General features: G+C 38.9%; 1 protein-coding gene and 1 long non-coding RNA gene across 5 annotated transcripts in view; one reads left to right on the forward strand and one right to left on the reverse strand.

The window, feature by feature from the left end:
- The window catches only part of LOC148360160 (uncharacterized), a 34,882-nt gene extending 18,554 nt beyond the window's left edge, over nt 1-16,328 (reverse strand). The window contains exons 1-3 of one of the 3 annotated variants that reach the window (XR_015851361.1): nt 16,186-16,328; nt 7,582-7,716; nt 4,558-4,977 (exon numbers count right to left, since the gene is read on the reverse strand). This is a non-coding gene — a long non-coding RNA (uncharacterized LOC148360160). Of the gene's footprint in view, nt 1-4,557; nt 5,027-7,581; nt 7,717-16,185 lie in introns of those variants that run through there. The other 2 variants (XR_015851359.1, XR_015851360.1) reach the window with 2 other exon arrangements.
- tnmd (tenomodulin) overlaps nt 1-19,412 on the forward strand; it is a 118,448-nt gene that overhangs the window by 15,706 nt on the left and 83,330 nt on the right. For both annotated transcript variants that reach the window (XM_088344189.1, XM_088344190.1), the window contains exons 2-3: nt 2,224-2,305; nt 7,591-7,725. In XM_088344189.1, the coding sequence (XP_088200315.1) occupies nt 2,224-2,305; nt 7,591-7,725 (217 nt within the window). The remainder of the gene's footprint in view (nt 1-2,223; nt 2,306-7,590; nt 7,726-19,412) is intronic.

The raw sequence follows: 19,412 nt of genomic DNA on the forward strand, positions 1-19,412 counted from the left end.
GGAACACTGAGGCAGACGAGATCGATACCAGATACACGAGTAAATACCGGACAGGACGGGACAGACAGGATTGATACCAGATACTGGAGACTGGAGTCATATCAGAGAGGACGAGACAAGCGGGTTGATACCGGGTACTGGAGACTGGAATCAGATCTCAGACAGGATAAGAGACGGGATCCATACTGGATACTGGAGACTGGCGGAGGATAGACAGTATGAGGCAGGCTGAATCAATACCGGGTACCGGAGACTGGTATCGATCCAGTCTTTCTCGTCTTGTCTGATATCTTGCTACAGACACTGGAGACGGATATCAAACAGGACGAGATAGGCGGGATCGATAACGGACAGGATACACAAGCAGGATACCGGACAGAGTCAAACCACACGTCTTGCAGGTGCAGAGGCTCGTTGACAGACTGACAAGGGATGAGTGAGAGCACTGAGCTTAAATAGGAGGGAAGCCAATCAAGCAATGAGCTGCAGCTGGCGCAAAACGGGCAGGGCCAAGTGAGGGCAATGGGCAACTGTGACAGGTGGTTGCGTACATGGTTAAAAAACAGAATAAATGATACAGTAAAAAGTGTTGGGATGATGCCCACAGGCAGAACTTACCCACAGAATAGCCCAACAGGAAGTGACTGGACTGTCTAGCAGTGTAATAGAAATTAAAAAAAAAAAAAACTTTTCATTTGGACTCAAAAGATTATGCCAGGAATTAGCTAAATTTAAATTATGTTTTTAGTATTGCTTCCTTCATGACAAATGCTAGACAATATGAGGCTATGTCGAATTAATTTCGGTGGGAATCCGTGAGCACGACTTGCTGGCCAAATCAGTAACCGCCGAATTAGATTCTGAACCATATAAAATTTAAAGCAATTCTCTCTACAAAAGCTTTTATTGTATTTGTCCCATGTAAAAAAAAAAAACTGTTTATTAAAAAAATAGCAAAAACACAAGTAATTAACCCAGTTAATTCTCAACAAAAACCAAGAAGAAAAACGTTTTTAGGCAAAAACAAAAACATATGAATGGAAATAAGTGATAAATCTTTAAATATCACTTACCGTTTTTTTTTGTTTTTTTTAATTGTTTGTAGTAAAATAAAAATAAATCTACCTGAATTGAGCAAAATGTATCTCTACCATTATGCATACTTTACTTGTACTAGAAATTTAAAATCAAAATGAGAACACATGAAATTAAACAAGATACATAAAAAAATATTTGCAAATATATATAGATATATCAATACTGTCACTTTAAATAAAAACAAATTGATATAATTCTTTATTGCAAAATATATGATTGTTGAGTTAATAAATAATTTGAATATTTATCATTTTTTCTATTAAGTAAATATTTACATAATTTACATTTTCAACAAGATAGACTTAATCAAAAAATACAATTACATATTAATCCTAATATCGTCCCCATGAATATACCTAAAGTAAATTGGAAATATGTATTAAAATATTTCCAATTTATTAAACGAAAATTTAATGCAATCATGTTTTAATCATTTTGGGGTAAAATATTATTTACGTGTAGTTTTTATTAAATACATAAACTTGTTAAATATTTGTTTGTTTTTTTAATTCTTTTTATTTCAATCCTTATAAAAGCACATTGTAAAAATTAACGCTTTATCAAGAAATTATAAAGTGTATTACTTGATTAGACAACGAATAAGGAAAATTAAAAATTTAATTAAAATAATTTAATAATTTTTTTTGAGGGAAATAATATACTCATATATGTTATCTACCCAAAATTAAATATAAATAAATGTGTTATTTACAAAACATTATAGACCCATTTTATAAATGTAAATTATAAGAAAGTCTGCTGAGATTTTCGGGTGGGCTTATATTATTTTAAGTCTTAAAGAGATTGCCCCTCTTTGTCAAAAAAAAGACGGTAACGATTGCTTGATGACAAGACTGGAATAACTAAACCTCATACTCACTCCTCCTCGGAGCATAATAACGCAAGGATGGACTCAAAGCCGCATATCGAAGATCTGAAAAGAGTACTTTTCTTTCATGCAGGTAGCTGCTGGCGTTCCACCTTTGAAAGCAGCCCTGGAGACATCTGCTTCGACGTTTTAATAGCTATCACAAATGTTGCAGTAATTCCACTCCGTCTCAAGAACTTCCCTCCCCTTCCGAATTTCTGCTATGGAATGAGGCCGAGACTTTTTATTCTTTGCAGGAGCGGAACACATTCCTCCTTGTGGACTTGCATCATGGAGGCTAGAAAACACTCCAGCAGTCAGCAGGTTCTCTACAATGATGTAAGTATTTTTTTTTATTCGTTATATTGTTTGCTTTTAATTTATTCACCCCGTTTCTCTCGTGGAATTTTTTTTAATCCTCCGAAAATTTCTGATTGTGAAAAAAAAAAAACTGAGCACCTGTGAAATATTCCAATAATTTAAAAGATTATGTGGCGGTAGAAGTTCATCAAAAACAGCATGAGAGAGAATAAGCTCTTTGAATAAAGTGAAGGATGCATGAAAAAAATGAGTGCTTTGATCTCTTGGCGAGTGCTTTGAGTCTTGGCAGAAAGGAAGTTTGTCTATCTTATTTCACCTTTTTTTTTCCTCCACAGCTCTCGTTCACTTAAAACTTTTCTCTTTCTTTGAATGTTAAATATCCTTGCAGGTTTGGCTTTATAATTGAGCGGTAGGCAAGATGGGATTTTGGCTGTGAAAATATCTGCTTCTTTTCACCTGTTGCACAATACAGTAACCTTGGAGAATAATTAATATTCATGTGAATAACAGATGGAATAAAAATGATTTAGTAATTAGGGAAAGTCGGGAGAATGTTCTTCTTAAAAGGCATACTAAAAGGCGGAAATGTGAAAAACTGGGAAGAAAAAAAAAAAAAAAAAAAAAAAAGATCCGCCACGTATGAAATTTTCTCCCTTGGCCTCCACTCTCAGCATTAGTTGACCCGGGATAGGGGATGGCAGCCACTGGGGTGAAGTTCATATATGGCGTCAAAGAATGGAATAAAGAGCAACCACACATGATAAATTTGCTCTCCGGGCCCCGTTCTCAGCGATAAAATCGACAGGGGAAAATGGTAAGCGGACAAAAGAGTGCAGTTCATTTTAGGTAGGCCACAATGGAATGCCTCGGCTGCCCGTAACCAAAGAAAAATGCACTCTGCCAGCCCCCTGATCTTCGCAATAGTCGACCAGAAATAATACATCACAGCCACAACCGTGCATTTATTTTAAAGTTCGCAAGAACATCGTGCCTCCCACAAAGGTTCTATCTTTCACTCCCCACTCGCAATAATATGGGATTGGGATAATAGATTTCAGCCACAGGAGTGCAATTGATTTTGGGCAGAAACAATGGCAAAACAGAGCTGGTCCCTACTAACAGCAATAATTGACCTCGTTTGATGGATTCTAAGCGTGCTGTTTTTGTTTATTTAGCTGAGAAACAACAGAAAAAAGAGCCACCACGAATGACAAAATTTTAGTCTCAAAGATCCTGCCACAGCAATAGTAGACTAGGAAGTATAGGATTGTGGCCAAAACAGTGCAGTTCATTTTAGGCAGGCCACAGTGGCACATTACAGTGGTTTGATAGAGAGAAAATGCAATTTGCTGGTCCCTGTTCCAAGCAATATTCAACTATAGATAATGAACAGTGGCCAAAATTCGACATGTCCTTTAAACCAGGCCAGAACGACGTGCCTAGCGTCAAAAGTGCGCTTTGGCGGTCCTCATTCGCAGAAATACGCGATTGGGGATCGCGGCCGAATGAGTGCAGTCCATTTTAGGTGGAAATAATGGATAATGGATTACAGATTTTTTTGTACCTTGCAATAAACGAGTCCACAAATTGCAAAACAGAAAAGTATTACAGTACACAAGTTGTGCATTAACCGTTTTTTCTAAAGATACACGAAAAAAATATTGCATCTGAGGTCCAATGACTATTTAAATGCAGGCTTGAAAAAAAAAGGGGACATGCAAATCCAATACTGTACCATATTCCATATAGTTTATGTAACAGACACCTGGGCCTCTAAAACTTTACTTATTTTGTTTTTTTAAGTAAAAATTGGAACTTTTACAATAACATTTTCATTTTGTACAAACAAATTATTTTGTATTACATTACGAATATGTGCTAAAGTTTGGACTCTTTTGGGCTAGGTTTGAAAATGATTTACCGAAAAAGAGAATAACATACATATGCACTGTATTTTTTGTGTAAGACATCCACTCGAGTATATCACACGACCCATTTTTTGTTATATAAATTGGTATAAAAAAATTCTCAGCTCAAACAGACTAAGGAGTACTGTCTGCTTTCTCCATTTTCTAACATTTGTCTCTGGTACCATGAGTAAAAAAATAGAGTGATACCGAGACTACTGCGATATGAATTCAATTTCTATTGCATTCCTGGTGATTATGGTCAGTGATATTTTTTGACTGATCAATCATTGCACAAATATGGCTCTATACTTCTGTAAAACGCACAAAGTTTGAGCTCTTTTCTGGTTAAAAAACGGTATCTCAGTGTAAAAAACGTTTTTAACCAGCTCAGTATTTTATACGGCCTAAGTAGTAGACCACACAAAAACTCTCAGCAGTACACAAGTGGCCCCTGGACAACAGTTTAGACACCCCTGACATTTGCCTCAGGGTGTCTCTTTGCGATTAACTTCTCCAGCTTCTATTTTGGCAAAAGTGTTTGCTCTTTGTGCTGCAACTGCAGGGGAGGGGTGGTGTTGGGGTCCTCTTTTTCCTACTCAAAAGCCCGAAAAAAAATCCACTAGCGGGGGGCCACGCTCTCTCACACTGCTCAGTCGAGCGCCTTTTCCCTGCTGATTTCGCTTCAAGTTTCCACACTGGGATGGAGGAGTTGCAGGAGCTTCTGCAAGGTGCCCTGGGGGAGGTCCTCTTTTGAAGAGCCTCACGTTTGTTTTATGGTCACTGACGTATCACATCCGAGGAATGCATGAATGGAATATCCATCAATGCTCTAGCCAAACTCAGGGAAAAGAGAAGTCGATTCATATTCAATACTACTCACCCTGCTACTGTTCCATGAAACCGTAAAATGGTTTATTTAACACAAGACGTGTACAATGCAGTGAAAAAGGAGGTACTGCAAGTAAAACTATGGAAAAAGGTATGAAAGGAGTTTGAAAAGTAGGTTTTTTTTTCCACTTTCAGTTTTTGAAAAAGGATTTTTTTTTATTAAGGGTATAAAGCAGAGGTCGGGAACCTATGGTTTGCGAGCCATACATGGCTCTTTTCATACATAACACTCGGAGATACATTTTGCTCATGCAAACTCCATGCATGTTGTTCCACTTCTAATTTTCTAAGCAGCATTCAGCACGTACAAAAATCGATGCAATGCAAATGGTCATGATGGTTTCATTCAGTATATAAACGGCAGAGTTTGTACTAAATGGTATCTTCAAAGTAAAAAAGTTGCTAATATCGCTCTTTGGGTTCAATACCCCTAAAATATAGAGTAATATTTCTGTACAAGATGATTTACATCTCTTGGTCTTGCTACTTCAGGAACTTGCATCGTGCATTGTGTTCTGTATTCTGATTGGCTAAACCGGGGGGTTGGCAACCAGGGGCCCCTGAGCCGCTTTGGCACTCTAGTGGCTAGATGCTGCTTTTTTAAAAATGTTTGATAATGGAAAAATATATGGTTTGAGTAGTAGGACAAATGGGACACATTCTTAATATTTTCCAATAAATATAGATTGATACACTATGGATTTTCTTCCCTCCAAGGCTTATGTGAGGGCAATAATTTTTTGCCTCCCCAGAACTTATTTTTATCGTCCAAATGTGACCCTTTCAACATTTTGGGTTGCTGACCCTTGAGCTAAAAAGTTCTACCACCTATTACCATCTGACGGTACAGTAGTTATTTGTTTAAAAATAAATATAAAAGTGTAAAAAGTTTTTAACAGTACTTTCATTTGTTTGAAAATGATTGAGCCTGTAAAAAGGGTTTGTTCTTTGGTTTCAATTTACAATGTATGATAGTTGTAAAAAAAGAAAAAGGTAAAGGTTTCTAAATCATGGATATCGCCTATCACAGGTTATTCTTGGATAGAAGACTTAGCGATAAACGAGGGATTACTGTACATGAAAAGATTGATTTTTTTTCTAAACTTTTGGTTGAATCAGAAGTCAACCGAAAAGGATCCATAACAACAATAGGTTGTAAACTATGAATACAAAACAAAGCATATTTTTTTAAACAATGAATAAATGAATAATAGAAAATACGGTTTTGTACTTTCCTAGATATATATATATATATATATATATACACATATGATGTACATTTAAAAAAATATCTAAAAATCATAAATAATATATTTTTTTAAATTGTAGTTTTAGGTCATCTTTGTAAAATATGTACCGAGTGACAAATTCCACTTTTTCCCTCAGGTGTGGGCAACTGAAAAGCCCAGCTTTCAAAAGGCTTAGCTAATGACATATCTCAGCTTTTTGAAGCAAAGTTAGAATTAGTCTATCCGAAACCCTAAATCAATGTCATTTTCACAAGACAACAAGTGTCAAAATGGCTGCCCTCAGGATTAGCTAACGAGTGAGCTACCCGTGACCAAGCTAGCAGCTAATGTATGGTTCGCCAATATTTTTTAGAAGAGCCACTATTGGTCCATATGAAACCCTACTAGTGATGTCATTTTCACAAGACAAGTGTCAATATGGCTGCTCCCAGGATTAGATTGAGGGACTCTTGCACCCCACAGCTTCTTTACATTGACATGTCGATGTGGCAGCCATGTTGGATGTGGCAAAGCTAGATGCCTACTTTATAGTTTTGTTTTAATCGTCAAAACAATGATATAATTCCAAAATAATTGAAAGCCTGCATGGACAAGAAACATTGATGATTGACAGAAAAAAAAATCATAGTAGGATCCTCCCATTGTATTTCAGACACATGTGCAACATTAAATCAGGGAGTTAATTTGTTGATTAAAATACCAATTCGCAACTCTAAAACTTTTGTATCCAATAATAAAACCGCATGCTCTTTTGTAATCATAAGAAGTCAGCAGGTTGACCCGTCTACTTCGCTTGAATAGTCACAAAGCGCAAATGAGAAGTTTTCATTTTCTCCCCGTAGAAAGTCTGCTGGAACAAAAGCCTGCCTTTATTAATTTGCGCCGTCAAGCTCGGGGAATTGCTGACAGCGGGAAGATTAAAATTAAATTTGAAGTGGCGGGATGAAAGAAATTAATAATTGTAACCTTTTCGTGGAACTTGTTGCGGTCCCCCTCGTCCCTCTGCTCCGCTCAGAGGGGGGGGTGGCGCTAGTTCACTCGTCAAAGAATTTAATGGGGAATAAATCCTGTAGAATGCCACAGTCAAAAAGGTCATTCCTCGTTTTAATGTAGATGTGAGAAAACTGAACGAAAGAATGCCGGGAGAAGACAAGCCACAAAGTCACGCTATGAAAGTTAAAGCTCCAGATTGTACCCGCTTAGCTTAGCTTTATGGCTAACATGTCAATAAAAATGTCAATCTTACCGCTTGCAGGTTGAGGGTGCCAAAGAGAAGAGGAGCAAGCATCACTTCTACCAGCGCCTGGCTTTGATTCTGACGTTGGCTTTCCTTCTCTTGGGCCTTTGCGTTTTCAGCTTAGCGTATCTGTGGAGCCCCGCTCTGGGAAAAGTAAGACATTTTTTACTTTGTGTGATCAAACTCAAGAAGATTAATCAGTTTTCGAATCAGACAATGTTTCTGTGGGTTATCAAAGTTCAGAGTCAATTCATTCAAGAGAGAAAAATAATTTTGCATTGCCGGAAACTCAGCAAAATGTAACTTGATGTCAAGTTTTGGACATGTTTGATAATTATTTATCTTGCCACACTTGGGATTATGGTTGCTCACTGTTGTTTCAAGAGCTGCTCACAGACTTTGTGTGAACGCTCAGACCCGTGGAAAATTACAGGGAACATTGGTAGTGAGACCAAAGATTCAGATGTTTGCTTACATTCAAAAGGAGCAGCACACTTCGATTACAATTTCGGGTAAGAAAAGATAACGTCTTGTTTTCATGCTACAGTTTATATGTTGCTTTCTTGTTCAGCCAATCAAGTGATGTGCAAGATGTAGGTTCATTTATTTGTAAATCTGACCGCGCCTCACCAAACACGTCCCCGGCAATTTATCTTCCGAAATCCAATCCAATGACACTTGATCGAGACCATTTTCACTCGGCTGCACCAGCCCGATATTCCCCAGGCGCCCCCCGAAAAAGTCTATTTACTCAAAACCAATCAATAATCTGACAGCCAAAATTTGGTGATACATTGTTAGTACTCTTGGAAAGAAAATAATTTCGACTCAATGACATTTTAACGTGCCTTTTATTTATACACGTTAGATCATTTGAACTCAAGTCATTACTTCAAAGACTTCTTTTTAATTACCATAAAGATGCAAAAGTCACCTCAAAGCTCAAATTAAATCAGGTTCATTTTTCACTGGCGGTGTTGTCCACGTGCCCTGCTTTCAACGTATGAATCACCTTTGAGCAATTTCCTTTGTCCTTGTTAAATTTTTCATGCTGCAGGTAGAGCAGTCATTATTTCCCACTTTAATAAGCTGTGATCATTCTCACAGGGCAGCGAGTGTGTTGATGGCCAAGAACCTCCGGTTTTTTGTTTTAATGGGGTCTAGGGGGAAGGGGGATTGTTCTCTGGCCTCCCTCATCAATTGAGCGACATGGAGCCAATTTAAAGAGAAGCACCGGGTTGGTTCGTGTGATGGACAGGTGCTTCACACGTTTCAGGGATAGCACAATCCCCTGGCAAACCACTAGAGATGGATTTACAACTGAACAGACAGACTGATGGACAAGAACAATCTGCCTGTTGGAGTGAGAGAGTAGTCAGTACCTTGTTTGTTAGGGCTGGGAGCTAGACTAACGTGGACTATGTTCACATTTAGGCAATAATCAGATTGGAAACTGAGTGTTTCCAGTTTTCCCATTACGTAAAGCCATGTAAACGTGCACAATATTTTGATTAAGGCCAAAGTCTGATCGCGAGTATTCAGAATCCAATGGTTGAGTGAGTCCACAGGTGTCTAAACTTCTTAGAAAGCGAGCCAGATTTGGTAAACTGAAAATGGGTGAAGGCGGACGATTCAGCCTAGCATTCTTTGAACAGTCCTAAATAAAATCAACATCCATGAAAAGTTTGTAGTGCTCTGCAATCACTGTCGCAACCAAATAGCTCTCCTTTGTAGGATTTTAATTTGACTCGCAGAGCCTCGTGAAAAACCGCTGCTGTGCCATTAAAACCGCGTCCTGTTGCTTTATCCTTTCACAGCATTCATTTCCAGTTAGGTTTTTGTTGTAAGCCTGTTTCGTCTGGCAGTTACCCTTTTTGTTATATTCTTTAAAAACTGTCTCTTGGCAACCTAGGCCGATGCAGTTGGTTAAAAATAGATGAATAAATACTCTGTTTTCCACTTGTCCTGGAAGCAGGGGCCCTCACAGTCAATTTTCCTTTTTTATTTACAGTCGCCATGTCTGAGATGGGGTGGGCTAAAATTCTCTCAGAAAGCCAAGGGCAAGGTGGCCAAAGGGCTACTGCCATCATCTGGTGAAATGAAAAAAAATGTGTACACATTTATTTCAGATTCAGATATACTTTGTCATTCTTGTACACGTGTATACAGAACGAAATGTCGATACATCAGACCCGGACAGTTTCCTTGAATGTACAGATATAAATAAAATGTATTGAGTTGGAGTATTGAAGTACTAATATACTAAATAATAATAGGTATGTATAGTATTATACAGTAGTGCGAAGAGTGCAAGAGGAACAGCTAACCAGATTTGCTAAATGGGCAGTCAGGTAAACAAGTCACTAAACAATAACAAAATATTTTTTTGCGCGGTCAACATTACTGGCCCTATATTAACTTTGGGACAGAAGCCATGAACCAGTAAAGTTTGGATCTCGGGCTAGACTTTGGACAAGCCTGGGTTGGTCCTTTTATTTTTTGATTTCTTGTGCATGAGCACACATTCCGGTCATTCGATCACCTTTGTGCATGCGGTTTCCCTTTTAATGCCACAAAACACTGTTGACCTTGTACTATAGAGACGTGACACGCTAACTGCACTTTATGCGCTAAAAACCCTTATGTGTATTGGTTGATTTCTTCGGAACATTTTCATGTTATTTATTTCTTTAGCGGCGCAAATGACACTGTTGAATGCATCTATACATAGTGTTTACCTTGTAAACACACAGGACACAGCAACCAAGCACCATACTCAGTTGATTTTGGTAAGTGCCATTGATGAAATTATCACTTAATATCAAACGTTAAACGTGGAACTGACTTATATATGCAAAATCGCATCATTTTTTTCTTCACCGTTGTAAATCTGAGTACTCGCAAAGGGCGTGCATTTGGGGGTTTTCATGTGTCTCTATTCGTTCACATTGCTCCAAAAATCGTTCTATTTCCTCCATGTAATCATAGTCACTGAATAGACAATCGATAGCTAAGGTTTAAAAAATTATTGATTGTAATGACAAATAGTCAAGTCATGTTTATATGCGATGCCCTTAATCACAAGGAGTCTCTAAGGACTGCAAAGACCACAGATTATTGCAAACTGCAGACTTATTACACCATCCAATAGCTTCATAACTTAAACACACACACACCTTTGTGAAATCCCATCCAAGGCATTAAAGCACAGGTGTCAAACAGGCGGCCCGCGGGCCAGATCAGGCCCGCTAAGGGATTGAATCCGGCCCGCGAGACAACTCAGAGAAGCGCAAGAGAAAAACAAGCTGCAGGTTGAAATATGTCAACTTGATGTTGCCAAAGCCAGGTGCCTCTCACAGAGACACTGTACTTGTATTTCTTTCACTCTCTCTCTCTTTCTTTTCCACCCCTTTTCTCCCACTCTCTGTGTCTCTCTTTCTTTGTTGCTCTTTGTCTCTTTCTCTCTCTGTGTCTTTTAACCTCTTTTGCTCTAACTTCATTTTTTTCCTTTTCTCTTTCTCTCTTCATACCCTTCTTTTCTCTTTTCTCTCCTTCCGTCTTTCTATTTCTCCTTGGATTTCTTTCTTCCTCTCCCTTTCTTTTCCCCCTCTCTCACGACTTTTTATCTTTTGTTTCTTACGCTATCTCCCTCTCTCCTTTTCCCTCCCTCTGTCTCTTATTTCTTGATCTCTCTTTAATCTACTAGCCCGGCCCCCGACAGATTGTTCGTTCTATCGTGTGGCCCCCGAGTTAAAATGAGTTTGACACCCCTGCATTAAAGCGCTGACTTTAGAGTCATACCCACCTCCAGCTTTTACTTTTGAGAATTTAAATACAATACTGGCTTTGGGCAGCAGTTGACAGTATCATATCTTGGATCTCACTCAGAGTCCTCTTTTACAGGCATTCCTAGCCTTTGGAAGAAAATGTCACTGATCTTTAGAATACAATTAAAACATCCATCCAATATGTTCTGCCGAGCCCAGAAGCTGGCTTTTGGTACAATTAAAGTGTAGGGGGAAAAAATGGAAAATACTTCCTTTAAATTTAGAACTTTAAGCTTTGTAGTTTTGTAAGAGTACTCGGATTCAGTTCAATCGAATGGATCAAACTAAAAGGATGACTTTTCATTTCAAAACCGCTTCAGCCTAGTACAGAGTCTCCCTGCAATCCACTTATTTGAGTGTTTTCTTATTTGAAAGACTACATTAAAGTTTGTTTATAGTTAATCCAGCTCTTTAATCATGATGCATATTTAACAGTTAACTCATTACAGAGGTTCGAGGCGGATCAAATAAACTGAAGTAAAAGCCGAATTATAAACAAAAGCACATGAAAAACTGCAAAATGGTTAGAAAATTGGGATTAAGGTCTATACCAGTGGGGTCAAACTAATTTTAACTCGGGGGCCACACGTTAGAACAAACATTCTGTCAGGGGCCGGACTAGTAGATTAAAGAGAAAGAAAAAGATAAAGAAATAAGAAAAAGAGGGAGGGAAAAGGAGAGAGGGTGGGACAAAGAAAGAAAAAGGAGGGGGAGAGCATGAGAAACAAAAGATAAAAAGTCGTGAGAGAGGGAAAAGAAAGGGAGAGGAAGAAAGAAATCCAAAGAGAAATAGAAAGACAGAAGGAGAGAAAAGACAAGAAACCGCCAAGGGTAGGAAGAGAGAAAGAGAAAAGAGAGAAAAGGAAAAAGGGAAGTTAGAGCAAAAGACAGTACAGTGTCTTTGTGAGAAGCACCTGGCTTTGGCACTATCAAGTTGACATATTTCAACCAGCAGCTTGTTTTTCTCTTGCGCTTCTATGAATGTTGTCTCGCGAGCCAGATTAAATCCCTTAGCGGGCCCTTATCTGGCCCGTGGGCCGCCTGTGGTCTATACAAATAAATATGACTTGACTATTATGAGCCCAAAGAGTCTCAAAGGGCTACACAGACCACAGATTATTGCAAACCACAGACTATTGTTACTCCATCCCCTGATCTAAAGCGTACATGAGGCCAAGGAAAATCTCAAAAACCTCAACATGATGAAAATGAAGAAACCTTGAGAAAGGACTGCACATGAGGTCATCCCCCTTCCAGGATGGCCAGGCTGCAATGGATGTTGCATCCACAGATATTGTCAACATAAAATATAGGTTATTCATGGGCTCATAATAGGTTTCATTTGCACGGTGGAGATTGGGATAAAGAATTGGAACATTGGAATTTTGGACATAACCCAATCGCTTAAGAGCATTTGATCTTGAAAAAAGAAAATAAACATGACAGAGAAGGTTTCTGTCCACTTTAGGTTCTCAGAGGATTCCTGACTTGTCTGCTGCATTTGCTCAAAATTATAACCAACTAAAAATAGGCCACGCTCATACAATTATTTCATTTTCAATTTTTTGACCATCTGATCCAAATGAGTCTGGTTTTGAATATGACAAGACTCATGATAAATTCTTTCAAAAAGCCCATGCCAGAACACACTGACAAAAATATTTTTCCGACCATGCGCCGCACAAAAGCTTAGTGTCAACCCAAGTGACAAATGTCTTTCTGAAAATATAGAAGCTAGATTATCCTTCAATAAATCAAGTAAGCTCAAAAATATTTTTTTTCTTTTTAACAATAAACGCACGCGCTAATTAAGCTGCATACTTTTTAAGTTCTACCAGGGTTTTAAAGACTAAATACAATATAGGGAATTACCGTAACAAAATCAGCCATGATTGCAGTGTTCATTTTACCTGTGAAAAGTGATGGGACTCGCATGCTCAAAAATCTATGGGTCCCAACAGAGATCTATGGGTCCCCAAAATTTAGTGTGCCCCATGCCTTGTCGTATTTTCCCTTACAAAACAATCTTTTTTTTTTTCAAACATGTTTATGTAGTTTAACATGTTATATGAGACACTGAGTTGCTCGACATGAATGAGGTTTATTGTAAATAAAAGTTCAAAAATAAAGTCGCTTGGACGTTCACTGTAGAAGGAAAAAAATACATGCAAATATAATTAAGTAGAATAATACATTTTCTTATTCAAATTATGAATTCATTTTCTGCATTAAATTATTGTTGGTAATATACTGATTAAAAACCTGCCTGTCTTTTTTCATTTTCTCCTTTTATACTTCTTTTTTCTTAACTTCTTTATACAACATAATCATTCGTAATATAATGCATCAAAGCAAGGGAGCCGTTTGAGAGCCGGCTCTCTTTAATGAGTTGAGCCGAGAAAGCCGGTTCTCTAAAAAGAAACGGACTTTCACTACACAACTCGAACTGGAGATCGGCGTGCAGACAAAAACTCGAACCGCGAGACCAAAACAACAATGGCAGATCTGCCTCACTAAAAGTTTGGAGTGCGGTAAATCTTTGTTCAAAAATGATAATGACAATTTCGTGTCAAAAAAGTTGCATCCCGGGGACGCGCACGTTGATTTGACACGATGGGTCCCCAGCAAAAATAATGCGTCTAGGATGCAGGGACGCGTGCAAACGAGAACACTGATTGTATAACCTCATTTATTAGATTTTGTTGCCAAATATTGCATTGAGTGGGATCATATCATACATGTTTAACATGGTTAGACAGAGGCTCATTCTTCAAGTAGAAAAGTTGAAAAAGTAAGTTTCTTTGAATTTTGTTTTTCCAGGCAACACTTAGCATAAAAGTGATTGTTCGCCATCTTAGTCTTTGCACTAAATTTCCAAGAACATGGTTTTCCTCATCACCGAACATTATCAACTACTTACACGTCCGAAAACTTCATGATAATCTCAGTTACTTTACTTCGCACACACAGCCACTAACATACTTGTTAGATACTTTCATAGGGTTGAAGCTAGTTGATTGTGTAAAGGCTTGGTTAGTATATAAATTACCATAGTTTTCGGACTATAAGTGCACCTAAATACTGAACATTTTCCAGAAATGTGAAATTTGAAAATAAATCAAAAATAAGTTTTATTTCCATGCGTTTTATAATCCGGGATGCCTTATAGTCCTCAAAATACAGTATTTTATGAGGTCTGGGTAGGAAATTGCGGTTAAAATCTTTCGTGTTTTTTTTTTTTTTTTCCCAAAAACAAACGTTTGCTCTGTTCCGATTTTGAAATCTTCGTTCGGTATGGAAATTTCGGTTCGTTTGGCAATTTGCATACTCGGCAGCCAATCAGAAGTCTGCATTGAATAACTTCTTCCGGACTCTCCCGAGCGTTATAAGGTCGTGCATTTCCAAAGTAGACGTTTAGAGAACACAAGAATAATGGAGAAGTGGTTAGGAAGTGGTATTCCTTTTATCTTCTGTTGGTGTTTTCATGTTTTGTTCAGGGAAATCTATTTTGTGTTCGAACACAACCCGTGACTTCTTCATTTCCTGTTTTTTTCTCCAAAACCTCAGCCCCAAAAGAAAGATTCCAAAGAAGCTAACAAAATTGATGACGCTACAAAACGTAAACGTACATTAAAAGCAATGTGGAAAGAGAAGTTCACGTGGCTTGTAGCAGACGATTCAGCACAAACATTGCATGAATACAGGTGCATACTGATGGAAAAAAACAATGTCATATACATGCAATGAATGTTATACGTAGATTTATAATAAACTTAATTTTAAAGTGTTGTTCTGTTATATATTCTGATTATCAAGCCTTAATACGTTGCAAAGATGTTTTTTTTTTTTTTTTTTTTCGATTAGTCGTCAGGAGGTAGAGCGCTCGTCTTGGGATCAAGAGATCGCAGTTCGAATCCCAGCTCCTCCGTGTTACATGTTGAAGTGTCCTTGGGTAAGACACTGAACCCCTAATAAGTAGTTTGGCGCCTTGCATGGCTGCACGGACGCTATGGGTGTGTGAGTGTGTCTGTGTGAATGGGCAAATGTGAAGCACATTGTAAAGTGCTTTAGGAAGTCTTGATTGACTTGAAAAGCGCTGTATAAATGCTGATAATTTCATTTCAAGTTTTGAAAAATGGGTGTCCGTCAAGTTTTTGTCATGAATTTCAGACACTGGTAAAACATCAGTATCCGATGAAAACTCGTTTTCTTTCATAAAATATTGGTCTGAGTTATTAGTATCCCTCAACATTTCCTCATATCTGGTCTTTTAAACATAGAATTATGAGTTGCATTTTCTATTTTCACTTGTAATCCAAGATGGAAGCCATTTAAAACTCATGTGACCCTCAGAAGCCTCCACAGTCTACAAGAAATTCAGATTCAAATAAAAAAAATACACAACTCCATTGCACAATGCATGACCCGGTGCCTGGAAACTGATAAGCCTGAAAATAAGCACAAAAGCTAGATTCAAGTATAAACAGAAGCTCATTACAAGCTAGACAGTCAAAAGTAGAGGGAAAAATAGATAACAGCGCAACATAAAAATAAGAAACTTGCCAGACATATATAAAGGTGCCAAAGAAAGACAAATTTATTGTGGCTATGCAGGCAGGAAAATTATGTTTGCTGCCAAGTGACATAAAAACGTCTCGCATAATTGTATCGGTATTTGTTCGACTCTTTTTAAGGAAGACGGAAAAGTCATGAGCTTGTGAGAGAGAGCAGCTGGATAATGGATGGAAAATGGTTTTATAAAAGAAAGAATAAAAAATAAACTTACCAAAGCTTGATTTAAGTGTATGTACAAATGTACAAAATTGTATGTAGTTCTTCTCTTAATCATAATTAGTCAGTAAAGAACAACAAAATTACACTGTGCCCTGATGACAATGGCTTCACATTAATTAAGCACACCTGCTCACTTTTCACACCTGAGAACTTGCAACACTAACGAGTCTTGACGTTGCTGAGAGAAAATGAGAATCTGAACTACCTCATCTCCTCTCATCTCATCAGCTGTACCGCTTGTCCTTATTAGGGTCGCGGGGGGGCTGGAGCCCATCCCAGCCATCTCTGGGCAGTGGGCAGGGGACACCCTGAACTGGTTGCCAGCCAATCGCAGGGCACACGGGGACAGACAACTCACTCGCTCATTCACACCTAGGGACAATTTGGACCGGCCAATTCACCTGAAATGCATGCCTTTGGGATGTGGGAGGAAACCGGAGTGCCCGGAGGAAACCCAGGCAAGCACGGGGAGAACATACAAACTCTGCACAGGAAGTCTGGAGCTGGATTTGAACCCACGCAGGAGGTTCCCATGACTTGAACTGGGCCGAATCTGAACTACCATTTTGACATAATCGTACGCAGGTTTAGTGTCAGGGGGGTTTGTTATTAACAGGGTTGGGTAGGGTTACTTGAACTTGATTACTTTCAATTACTTTTGGATGACTCCAATACCAAATATGCTAATAAAAGACAAAATAAACTAAATATGAATAAAATTATTAAATTTTGTGCAGGTTTGGGGAGTAACGGAACACATGGAACGGCAAAAAAGATGTTGGCAAGCTGTTTGGATTTATTTTCATTTTGTTTCTGTCGCATTTTATGTTAGTTTTGCCGGAGATCAAAGAGATCAAAGCCAGGAGAGAAAGCTTACCGCGTGTTGTGAGTCATAATTTTATTCATATTTAGTTTCTCATCTCATCTCATTAGCCGTAACGCTTATCCTCATTAGGGTCGCGGGGGGCTGGAGCCCATCCCAGCCATCTCCGGGCAGTGGGCATGGGACACCCTGAACTGGTTGCCAGCCAATCTTAGGGCACACAGGGACAGACAACTCATTCACTCATTCACACCTAGGGACAATTTGGACCGGCCAATTCACCTGAAATGCATGATTTTGTTTCTTTTGTCTTTCTTTTGTCTTTCTTTTGTCTTTTATTAGCATATTTGGTATTGGAGTAATCCAAAAGTAATTGAAAGTAATCAAGTTAAAGTAACCCTACCCAACCCTGGTTATTAATAATGCTGTCATAGTTACTTGAAAGAAACATCTCCTGGATAGTGAAAGCGTTAACTCAAAAGTTTATTTCAAAAGTAAACGCTTTAAAGCTGCTTAGCAGTTTTAAAAGCTTAAACTCAAAAGTTGAAATGTATACTCAGGATAAAAACTTTTTAGCAGTTAAGCAAAATATAGCAGCTTTGAATATTCTCTAATACTGCTGTTAATGTAGTCTAGACCAGAACGGAGGCAGGACCCACTCGCGTAACGTTACTCACAGTTTTACTGGGACTGCGATGGCAGTGTCGGGAACGGAAAAAAGTCGAAAACCAGGAGAGGAGAGTAGTCGTGGTCGAGATAAAAAAACGGATCGTTATTCGGGGCGGGAGAACGGACGGGGTAGAGATAAAAACAGATAGTAATTCGGGACGGGAGAGCAGACGTGGTCGAGATCAAACAGATTGTAGCGGGTGAAAAACAAGAACAAAAACACAGGACAGGCTTGCTGTTTAAAAATGGAGATTCGCAGATGGACCGACAAAAGGGGACTTACAGGAAAGAGTTTAAATACTGACAGGGAGCCAATCTGTCAACAAGCTGCAGCTGGCACCCACAGGCAGGGCCAATTGGGCGCGATGGCCACCATGACAGAAACTGGTGCCACACGGAGGGGGCCAATTGTGCGCCATGGCAACCGTGACAAATGTTAAAGCTCAAAAGTTGACGCTTTAAAGCTGCTTTAAATGCTTTAACTCGAAAGTTGAATAGTTAAGTCAGAGTTAAAAATTTAAGGCAGTTGAGCAAAAGATAGCAGCTTTGACCATCTTCTTATACTGCTGTGTTAAAGGTTTAACTCAAAACTTAAAGCTTTGACTCAAAAGTTAAAGCTTTAAAGCTTTAAAGCTGCAAAGCAGTCTTGAAGCAAAAATAACTCTGATTTGAAGCTTTCAAATTCCTAAGCAAAAGTTGTACCTAAAACTTTTCTAATGGTGCTGCCAATGTTAAAGCTTTAACTCAAAATGTCAAAGCTTTAAAGTTGCTTAGCAGTTTTGAAACTTTAATTCAAGACTTAAAGCAGTTAGTACTTCAAAGCTGTTTGAGGTCCTGAGTTAAAGCTTTAAACGTATTTTTATAAGGGCTAGCAAAGCAGCAGTGTCGTGTCATTAAAGTTTAAGCTTTAAAGCTGATAAGGTGTGAGTTGACGCTTGAGAGGTGTTTTAAGTCTTCGGTTAGAGCTTTAACTCAAACAGCTTTGACGCTATAACCGAACCTTTGAAGCACTGCTTTAACCTTTGTTGAAGCAGTTTTACATTTTTTCTTCAAAACTCAATGCATGTATATATAAATGGGCGGCACGGCAGGACAGTGGTTAGCGCGTGCGTGGCACAGTTATGAGGTCATGAGATCGAACCTCCTGTGTGGAGTTTGCATGTTCTACCCGTGCTTGTGTGGGTTTCCTCCGGGCACTCTGAATTGTCCCTAAGAGTGAATGAGCGAGTGAGTTTTTTGTCCCTGTGTACCCTGCGACTGGCTGGCAACCAGTTCAGGGTGTCCCCTGCCCACTGCTCGAAGATTGCTGGGATGGGCTCCACCCTACTAAGAATAAGCAGTGCAGATAATGGATGGATGGACTTCCTGTGCGGAGTTTGTATGTTATCCCCGTGCTTGCGTGGGTTTCCTCTGGGCACTCCGGTTTCCTCCCACATTCCAAAAACATGCATTTCAGGTGAATTGGCCGGTCCAAATTGTCCCTAGGTGTGAATGAGCGAGTGAGTGGTCTGTCCCCGTGTGCCCTGGGATTGGCTGGCAACCAGTCCAGGGTGTCCCCTGCCCACTGCCCGAGGATGGCTGGGATGTGCTCCAGCACCCCCGCGACCCGACTGAGGATAAGCAGTGCAGATAATGGATGGATGGACATTATATATATATAAACCCTATATATATCTGTTTTTCCCCCTTTTTTACCTCAATTTGACATTCTAAGGACTCGCTCTTAT

This window comes from Urocampus carinirostris, chromosome 9, assembly GCF_059441175.1.
Source record: "Urocampus carinirostris isolate Australia breed hairy pipefish chromosome 9, RoL_Ucar_1.0, whole genome shotgun sequence".
Taxonomy (NCBI): domain Eukaryota; kingdom Metazoa; phylum Chordata; class Actinopteri; order Syngnathiformes; family Syngnathidae; genus Urocampus; species Urocampus carinirostris.